General features: G+C 45.2%; 1 protein-coding gene across 1 annotated transcript; it reads right to left on the bottom strand.

The window, feature by feature from the left end:
- Positions 1–4,773: 4,773 nt before the first annotated feature.
- On the bottom strand, positions 4,774–9,794 carry LYSMD4 (LysM, putative peptidoglycan-binding, domain containing 4). The gene is given in 3 exon segments (XM_009887558.1): positions 4,774–4,872; positions 4,874–5,410; positions 9,522–9,794. Coding segments are annotated over 3 exon segments (909 nt in total).
- Positions 9,795–10,715: the final 921 nt, after the last annotated feature.

Here is a 10,715-nt window from a genome sequence, read left to right as displayed (position 1 = left end):
CTCTTCTGAGGAGAAAAGAAAAAAAACAGTGGAAAAACTTGACCTAATTTCTCGTGATAGGGAAATAACACATATCAGATGAGCACAAAAGGTTTTTTCAGTTGGTAAGTGGTTTGGGATAAAGCCTCAGCCTCAGAAATAAATTTGCTGTTCCTCTTATCTGCTTCCACGAAATAGAGCGAGGAGTCCAGAGGCCCGCGGTGCCTACGGGCTGGCTGGGAGAAGGGTTTGCTGCGTGCTGGGGCTCGGCAGGGTGATGTTACTGGCACGGTCTGGCTGTGCCGTAACAGGAAGGACGAGGGCAGAGTCCTCTCTCCTGGTGACTCGTGGCCCCGCTCAAACCAGTCCATCGGAGAGGGCAAAAGCGGGGTTTGAGCAGCAAAAAGTCTCAGAAGCCAAAAACTCACTTTAGCGGCTCACACCAGCCTGGTGTGGTGGAGCTGACTGCGCATCAGGGAGTGATCTTGGGAGTTAGGGAGTGATCTTGGGAGCTGTGTCGGAACCCGGTCTCTTTCCAGGTCTTCGCAGTGCATCCCACCTTCATGTCTGTACTGGGAACCAATTTAAGTAGGTAGAACTAAACCTTACTGCTGGTAGTTCTAGTTCTGGGGAAGAAATTATGGTGGTGTTTTATTCCTCAGACTCCTTTAAAGTTGTCCCTCATATTTATTAAATTTTTGCTTGGGCTTTAATTTTTTTTTTTTTAGCAATTTAAAAACTCTCTTGATACTGTAACTAAGAAGTGTGAGAAATGGAAATCCAATGGGGACAGCGCTCTCCTCGGCTGCTTGCTTTAACTGTGACCGAAGGACAAAGGCAGCACATGCAGCTTCCAAGACTGATCTCTTCTTGTCATGGTAACTCTTAAAAACCGACAGGTTTCAATTGGTTTCAGCCACTTCCCTTTGGAAATTACTCTCCGTTTGTTGTAGTTACGGGTTTGCAGATGCCTCGAGGAAAATGAGACTCTTTCTAATGGCAACTCTGTTTCCAAAGTGACTGAATTCACTTACCACTTCAGAGAACCTTTTAATGCTCTGAAAAGTTATGTGATTTTTTTCATTATTTATGCACATATATGAACTTTGCTGTACATCAGAGTGGGAGTTCTGCATTCACATTTACTGTCTATTTTCTTGTGTGCCTTATAAGATGGCTTTGCTGACTGTATCTCAATAGTCTTTATTTCTATGCAGGTTTTTAAACAGTACTATTACTGTTTTCTTAAAGAAAAAAGCTACATAAGGGTTAGAGTTTGTATTGAAATTGCACCAATGAATTTAAAAAAAAAATAATAATCGGTTCTGAAGAGCTGTGAATGGGACTGTTCACGTGTTGCCCCAAACCCTCCAACAGACTCCGCAGAACAAGTCTTCACCCACCCCCTGTGCGGGGGGAGAATCTCATGCCATTGAATAAATGGGAATCCTGATTTTTAGTAACACGTAACTAACTTTGGAACATACTTTTTTAGGAACTGAAAAAATGTTTTATAAAAAAAAAAAAAAAAAGACGACATAGCACAGATATTTCAACAGGTTAAAAAATACTTTTTTAAAATAACTGTACTGACTGAAGTGACAGGTGGATCCAATCCTAGTCTGAACCCATTCAAGGCTGAATGATTTACGATTTTTATCTTCTAATGTGACAAATCACCTCTCCATCTTCCAGCTCTCACTACAGTATTTGAAAATACACGTTATCAGGGATTCGTCAGAGAAAAATGCTTTAGCCTTTCCTTTCACTTAGAGGACACTAATGCATCAGAAACTTGCGAATTACTGTGCGCACAAGAAATACATAGTAAATAAGGAACAAAATAACTCCTAACAATTGATCATGGGAAGAGTTAAATTAGAATGTGAAAGAAAGACTTAAATGTAAACATTTAAATCTTAGTAGAAACTTTCTTCACTTTGCTGTGCAAGAGAACACTGCTTTGCTATATTTAAAATGGCTTTTTTAAAAGAGATTTATGTATTTGGTAAATGTTTGTAGTCAACAGTTCACAAAGAAGCTGTTCACGGTTTAATGATGATAAGCCGTTTGGCGGCACAAGCTGGACTTTGTTGCCATCCTTGAGACGAATCTTTTAAGAAAAAATAAGTTAATCTCAATTTTTTCCCTGAATGTGTTGTTTTTTCTTCAATATACAATAAATATTCTAGTGAACTTTTTATCAAATGGTTAAGAAAAATGCTAGAGGTTGTTGTAAAATATTTGTATCCTGCATTCACTAAAGTAAAGATACTGGCTTTTACTGTGTACTCCAGCCTCTCTCGTGTTTGCAGAGCATCTTTTTGTTTAGTGCATCTTTGCCTCCCTCCCTGCGTACCTGAAATACTCTCCAGATTCAGTTTTGAAGTGTTGGTTTTAACCTGCAGCAACGATCCTTTTTAATCAGTGTGGATTTGGGGGGATACAGATACTTATTACATTCAAATCAAGATCGGATGCTTTCTAAGAACCTTATGACAAAGTACTTACAGATGTTTGCAGGAAGTGCTGGGTGACCTGAAGGAACCCCTTCCCTCCTGCCACCAACCCCGTGGCTGCTCTCCTCTGCGCTGCTGTGGCGGCTGTGGTTCTGCATTGTGAAATGAGCAAGAAGGCAATGCCGCCACCCCCAAGCTCGCTATTCTGTGACACAGCTTTTGCGTGAGGAAAAACCAGATGGGCATGCTGAATTCTTACCCTTCCTAGTGCCCAGCGGCGATGTGGCAGGACGCTCGGCTGTCCAAGGGCCGTGTGCGGCTGTGTGACGCAGCATAGTCGAGTTGTGGTGACAACCACAAAAAAAAGCTCACAAGCTGTCTGGGGTGCGTGGTTCCCCTTGTGCTTTTATTTCATTTTGCTTTATTTAAAAATGTCATAACCTACCCCCCCCCTCCGAAAAAGAGAGATACATTTCCTTCACAGAAGAAAAATATAAGGGGTTTTTTTTCAGTATAAGATACTTAAGAGTCCTCATTTACAAAATTAGGTTCCCTCAGGCCTTCCTGAGCACTTTTTTTGACAGTTCCAGGAAACAGGTTCTCGTTACAACATTGCAGGGTGCCTGGCGTGCTGTGCCTTGCGGTGCTGGGAAGCCTCAGTCCCACCTTCCCCCTGTACAGCCGCTGTTCCTCGGGCCAGGAGGAGCGTGTCTCCATACAACGCCAGCCTGTACCGCAGCGTGCGCAGTGTCACCGGCCCTTGCCAAGCTGAACACAAACCCCAGAAACCACACCAGCCCCTCACACCGTCAGGGCAGCACTGCCCTTGCTCATCTACCCCACAGGTCGCAGTGGCCGCTGGTGACAGGGTGGGGCAGGGCTGAGCTCTGCAGTGCCACTGCTCTGCTGTGACATGGGTCACCTCCTGGGGCAGAGGGCAAACAAGGGCTCTGCCCTCACCCTGACGAAGGACAACTGGAGCCAGCTGAGTGGCTGGGGACCAGCCCAGCCCCACGCAAGCGGTGCAGGAGAGGACTGGGACCTTCCTGAACACTGCGCTGCTTTCAGCTACTGCCACCACACATTACCCCATGCCCCACCAGGCTCCACACACCTGTGCTGCTGGAGTACACGTACCCATACCTTAGTGTTTGGGTCTAGGACAGCGTTCACCTCTGCCCACAGTCCCCCAATGACTCATTTTCTGCTCACTTCTATCATGTAGTATTTACTGACTCATCCTAACCAGCACAGACCTCAGGCTTACCGACAGCACGAGACACCACCAGCCTCCGAAGTTCACTGGCCTTTCCTACACACTCAGAAGCTTTTTAATGCAATGTCAGCAGTTCTCAGAAACATTTAACATGCAGCAGCTTCGCCATCCCCATCCTAGATGGGATTTACATTTCTTTCCGTGACTGTTTTAAGAAAATGCAGAGTTTCTTTCCTGGACCTTGCAACTTAAAAGCAGCCTAGCAATGTGCTCTCGTTTGAAAATGACAACCAAGGAAACTCAGATCCATGACTGAAACTGGGTGTTTGAGATGCACCATTATGTTGTTTGGTTTTGTTTTGTTTTGTTTTTTTTTTAAAAAAGTAACACTGGCTTGACCTCCCCCCAGCAAACAAGCCTTTGAGACACATAGTAGTACCAGAGGCCTAATGCTACCCTCACATCTTCCTCCAGTGCTCTGGAGGAGCAGTACCCTCGCAAAAGCCCGGATTCTGCAATGAGCTCCACCTGCAGAGACAACAGATTTCAAGAGACGTCTCTGAAGGATTTCATTGAGAAGAGGTCTGGGCTCACCCTTCCCAAGGGGTGGGCTTGAAGCATCCTAATAAACACAGCTTAAAAATTTGCTCAAAAGGATGAAAAGGTGAGGTGCTGTCAGCGCCCCTGTGCTGTGGCACACCCTGCTTAACACACTAAAAGTCATCATTTTAGGGTTAAGTATGCCAACACCGCCATGGTCTGCAAGAGATACAATGACAGTTCAGAGAGAAAGAAGAGTCCCCGCTTCTACTCTAAGCAAAAAGTGTTTTCTTAAAATGCAAACAACCCCCAACATCCCATTAATACTGTATTCCTTATCTCAGCAGCAAAGGATTCGCTTCTTAGACGAGGCATTAAGAAATACCTGAAGCAAACAAGATGAGTAAATGGCTACAAAATACTTTCCCTCAACAGAGTTCAGGAACGTTAAGTCAGCTGCCTGATGCTCTTTATAAGCAGCATCCTTATTTTTTTCCATGAAAATCACACCACCTCACTTTAAGTCAAGTTCAGGATTATAACACCAGCTATTTAAAAATACAAAAATAATCTGTATTGTTACTCCCCTGAATTCACTCGAGTCAGAGTCACGGGCGTATGGGCGTCAGCGCCAGGAGAGGCTGTGTGTGGCTGCCTCTCCCCCTTAGGGTTTTTTTTCTACAACTGAGCTTTGTGGTAATTTCCCTTCCAATCCATCTGTTGAAATATTTGAGGTTAGTGTTGTGTTAGAGGTATGGGCCACCAGGCCTTGTGTTTTAAAATAGATGATATAAAATACTGGCAGGACAATTCCTATCAGGAGCATAATAAAAACTGCGTTCCACCACTGGATTCCACAGTCTGCGCCATTACTGGTCTCCTGCTTCCCTGCCTCGGGCAGTGGCCTCTCCAGTCCTTCCACACAAAACTCCGCGTTTAGCTGGACCTCTGCCTGCACTGCATCCTGAATGCTCCTGTCAATCCCCTTGAAGTACTCGCTCAGGTGTCTGCCGTCAGCAGAGCTGCTCACACCATCATCAGGCTCCGGTAAGTCCACGAGCGTCAGGCCAGTCTGGGAGGGCGCAGTCGAGAGCGGCCTCAGCTCTCTGCCGTTCTCCGTTAACAGCCCATGCGTCTTCACGGGGATCTTGATGGACTTCAACGCATACAAGTCCTGCTCCCGGATGAAGTTGTTGACACGTTTGATATCCGCAACCTACAGAATCCAAAAAGGACACGAATATTACTGTGGAACAACCCAGTACAGAAGCAGGAAGCAGCTGCAAAACTAGTGTGTAAGCAGCAGCCAGAAAATAAAAGCAAGCCCTGGCTGCAAGTGGCTCAGTGTTTTGCAGAGATTTCCCAGCTGTTCCAGGGCTGCTCCAGGTCCTGCAGGATAGACGGTCCCCTATTAAACCAGTCTATAACCTCCGCTAGTGCTCTTCTACTTCATATGCTGTATTTCACCTCATATGTTTTTCCTTCCTTTTGCTTTCTTTACCCTTCTCTCACTTTCTAATCCAAGTTACAGCAAGAACAGTCTTTATAACAGATCCTTTTAAGAACAGTTTTCATACCTTAAATAATGCATGAGTGTTTAAGGTCAGAGGACAACAGCAGTACGAGCAGGTAAAACCCTCCCCCTGCTTGGAAAGCAACTTCAGAGTGAAGAGAGCTCTGTCTTCAGAGCATACTGCACTTCTGAAAGCAAGATCACAGCCTGGCAGAGAGCAGGAGAGCATCTCTCCCACACAGGCACGAGCACCCTTTGCTCATGTTCCCGAGCACCACCCCTCTTCTGCACGACAGCAGCTCCATACAGCTCATTTCTCCAGTCGGTAAATGCTCCTGCCGAAGGTACGCTTACGGCAATAACCTCCGTGCATCCGTGATCATCTCTGGTGGTTCATGTGTAGGTTCTCCACCTGTGACCGGTATTCCCACGCAGCTCGGTGATGCAAACAGCAATGAGAATAGCAAGAAAGAACGAACCATACGTACAGTGCAAGTCATAAGGACAGCTGGTATCAAAGAAAAGACAAAGGCGAGGCAGCATTTCTTTATTTAATGTCAAATAAAGAGAAGACAGCTTAATACAGTATGCACTGACAACAACCTATTAAATAAGTACATGAACTTCTCAGCTGCCCTAAGTCCTCTGTCAAAGAAAATGAACAGGACTGTCAACATGTGCAAGTAGATGTCCAAAGCAGCCAAGGATACGTGAAAGAACCTTGAGGGAAAGGCTGGAGGACGCAAAACAAAGAAAACAGCAGGACCCCAAACCAAAGAGAAAGGCAACACACACAGGTTAACCACCTCCAATATATCATACAGAAGAGACACAGTATGAGGACTGCACTTTCAGAGAAAGTTTGATTTGTTCTTTTAGAAATCTTCTAAATTACTGTACGAACTGCATTCACAAGCTTGAGGCTACCAATGAAACTGGGGCACTAAAACCAAGCAATTTACTTCCTAAGCAAATGTGTAAGTGCCATCAGCGCCAAAATCGCTGATGGTACAGGGCAAAGATCTCCTTTTAAAAGGCCGTACACGAGTACACCAGAAGGGAGCCTGGGCACCTTCTTTGCCATTGCAACAACCATTCAGGGCTGGGTGCAGGCTGTGCTGCTGCCAGGAGCGGGGAGGCACCACCCCAGCAGCACAGGAGGTGCCAAGGGGAAGGCAGTCCTTCCTCCCTCCCTGCAGGGAGTTCCCAGGGGCTTGGCGCAGCCTGTGCTGGGCCACAGGAGAGGAGCTGCAGCGGTGCTGCCTGCAGAGCTGCCCCGCATCTCCCCTCCAGCCCATACAGGCTGTCAGGGAACCACAAATCAAGCTCATCTACTGTGCGATCCCTGAAAGGTGGGATGTCTGCTATGTCACAGCCAGAAAGCAAGACTCTGCTGAAGGGCAGAGATGAGATGAATGCCTGAATCGCACATTTACCCTGCAAAGCTTGAGAAATCTGAAAACGGGACGTTTAATCTAGATCCTAATCTGATGCCCCTGAAGTGAAGGGAATCCACCGCTGCTGGTTCAGGCTTCTCACAGCTCACCCCAGCCTAATATCAGAACTTAAACCCTGCAAAATGATTTAGTTATGAAATAACAATCTCATCCAAAGCCTCCTAACTGAGGTGGTACTTCAATTTTTGGGTTTGTTCCAATGAAAGCAAATTATTGGGACAGTAAATATCCCCTACAGTGTCGGCAATCAAACACTGCAATGTTGTGCTAAGGCTTGAGAAACAAAGTGGAGCAGCACTCACGCAGAAACAACAAACAAAGCGGATGGGAAGAATGCAAGAGCACTCGGCCGCACGAGCCATTTAGACTTATTTTCTGTACTCTTTTTTTTTGGCTGCAGTCAGCTCCTCTTGTCCCAGCTAAGAACAATGCCAAAAACAGGCCAGGACTATAAATGGTCAAGAGTAAAAATGAGAATTCTGAAGTGCTTTGCATCTCTGCCAAGTTATCTGTAGCACACACAAAGCTATTTGTTGCACTGTCTTAATGCTCCCACCCCACGTAGGCCCTGACAATTCTGAAACCAATGATAAGTTGTCATTGATTTCAAGCAGAAGCTCATCCTGAATTTTTTTAAACAGTCACATACATTTGTGGCTACAAATCTTTCTCACTGATGTCCTCGTAGTCTTTCCGGAGCTGGTTAATTGTGCAAGTAAAACAAAATACATCAAAATTGATCAGCGCCAGCCTGTAAACAGACAAATCTCCAATAATAAGGATTTCTGTACCTCTTCAATTTAACTGGAACAAGTCAGAAGTGCCCTTTCTGGGAGGGAGGGAGGCAGTAGGACAGCTGTTTTTCCTGTGAGAGGAGAACGCTGACTACCTGGTCCCTCCCCATCACCTTGCCTTCCCCACCAGCCGTCAGCACTGCAGGCAGAGTAGATCTACCTGCTCCTGCTGGGGCTGACAGGCTCCGGGCACGGGGCATCAGAGGAGGCAGATGAACAGTCATGGCAGGGACGGGACCGAGTCCTCCTGAGTTACAGTGCAGGGGCACAGCAGGATTTTTCAGGCCACAAACCAAAAGAGTTGCTCAGAATCTTCCTCCTTTGAGTTTACCGAACTGCTGCGATTTGGCATAAGAGGCATAACAACGCAATTGTTACTGCTTAGAGATGAGCACATAGTCATGACTACAAAGTCAACTGCTGCAGCTCTGAGCTTTCACGTTCTACCGGTGCCAATCAAGATCTATTCAAGTCCCACCAGACTCGCTTCTTCACACGCATCAGGCTCGTCAGCAGAACCTAGAAGGGTTTTGGTTTTGTTTTGTTTTTGTTTCTAAGGGAATGGGAGGGGAGGAATTGTAGCAATTCCTCTAAGCCCTCTTGCTTCAGCTGCACCATACAGCTGTGTTGTTGAGCAAGAGATTGCAATAGTATTGCAGCAGTTGAGCCAGTACTGTATCATTAACCTCATCCAGGTCACTGTCCAGTGGTTTGCATCATGGAACTTTTTAATCACAGCCTAGCTTGCAGATAAAGGAGGCTCTAAAAATACAGCTTTAACTGCTGAACAATGGGGTACTTCTAACATTCAGATCAGGTAATTAAACTTTTTAACAGTTCTTCTATAAAGCTCTCTGCTTTGGAACAAAGAAAATGTATTTTGTAGTATGTTCCAACTCCAGAGAAAATTCACCATACACACGTGCTCCCTTCTGCTTGCAGCTGGCTGAAGCGCACACACTTCTGGGTACGACAGCAATCAAAACCCACACGCAACTGGACTCTGTGACCTGAACTTTGGCATCTCTCCTTCTCCAAGTCCACCTCTGTTAAACTTAGACCCTCTTTGCAATATTTAAGCTCATACCTTTAAAAATGATAACCCCCTACCCCGAAAACAGACCCCTTTAGAGTGGCATTTCTTCACACTGTTCAGTTCGCTTCAAAAAGCGTACGCTCCTTGAAAGCAGGGCTCTCACTCTCATGTCTGTACTCAGCTTCCTACTTTTTGCCCTCACTTAAATACCCAAGTACAAATCATGATTGCTAAACTGCACTTAGTCACTCAAATTAAAAAGGAAAGCAGGTCACGCAGGGTGTGGGGGTGACAATATCTTACTAGGCTGAGAGCTGAAGAACTCTTTTTTTGTTGGTGGTGGCTTTTTTGCCTGTCTCCAGCTCAGTTTTACCCAGACATTGACCATTCATGAAATACTCAGGGCAAACACTTTTCAGTGCCAAAACTATCAGACAACAGCATGCCTTCCTGTAATTCTGGAAACTAAGCTACATATAAAATACCTCTAAAGTAATTAGAACCAAACAAACAGAGATAGCTCTTACTTTACAACCGTACTGAAGGGCTAGCTTGTTAAGATTATCATCCTCTGTAATCTCTCGTTCCAGAAGTACCACATCTCCAACTCTGTCCCGAGAAGTGCTGCATCGCTGCTGCTCCTTGCCCCTTGGTCGCAACTCCATAACATTGAGTTCCTCCTCTGATGACTCTTCTGAATCAGATCGGCCATTGGGAAACACGTACACCTGCCTGCCTGGGTAGTTATGGATGGTGACAGGAGCCTGGAAGGATCTTGTCCGGCTCTCATTCAGCCTCATCTTTTATACCAGCACCTGGAACAAAACCCAGACATTTTTAATTTCCTTAATACCAGTGTTTATTTCTTAGAACGTAAGATTTGGGAGAATGGACAAAAAGCATAGTAGTTGCACACATGCACACACACACAAAGCTTTCCTTCTACCCAGATCTTCTCAGGGGCAAACCCAAAAGATGCCACTCTAACAGCAACGAGAGAAATACTAGATCCCGTATGTACACAGGCAGATTATTTTCAAACCATTTTTTTGTCTAACTGTGGACAAACCACTACACAACACTGCTTTGCTACACATCTTAAATACTACTTTCTATAAAAAAATCCACGGAAACACATCCATTCTCCTACCAATACACATTAAAAACTGACCAAAATTATCCTATATGTCACCTTTTCATAAGTTCTTAGTTCTCTACACTTTAAGAATCCACATTTTAATTTCATGGAAGTACATTTTTTTTTTTTTTAAATAAGGACAACTCAAGCCACACTTAACTTCAACCTGAATGACAAGGTCATTTCGTTGTATAAAGAGAAGAACCTGCCTGAGCACTTTGTTTTAATTATTGCTAGGCGTACAGCAGCACATTATTAGGAAGCTACTTTTTTTTTTTTTTTTTTTCTCCTTCAATCCTCAGCTCCACAATTTGATGTCAGGGGCAGGTAAGAAAAACCCCCATTCTCACAGAACCCAATTGACCTTAATATTCTCAATCTACCTATAAGGGATTCTCACGGTGAAACCACTACCATTTTATGGGGTTTCATTAGCAACCAGCACGGCACCCACAGGCTGCAGGAAGGGTCCCAGCTGTGCTAGAAGAGCTTAAGATTGAAGACCACGGGCCCTCTGGACAGTCCTGTGGGACACCTCTGCCCTTCTACAAGCTGTAAGCCAAGGGGGCAGAGGGTGCTCTCC

Source organism: Charadrius vociferus, unplaced genomic scaffold (genome assembly GCF_000708025.1).
Source record: "Charadrius vociferus isolate BGI_N301 unplaced genomic scaffold, ASM70802v2 scaffold190, whole genome shotgun sequence".
NCBI lineage: Eukaryota > Metazoa > Chordata > Aves > Charadriiformes > Charadriidae > Charadrius > Charadrius vociferus.
Note: the sequence above shows the minus strand (reverse complement) of the source record. Positions and strands in the feature narration are given on the sequence as shown.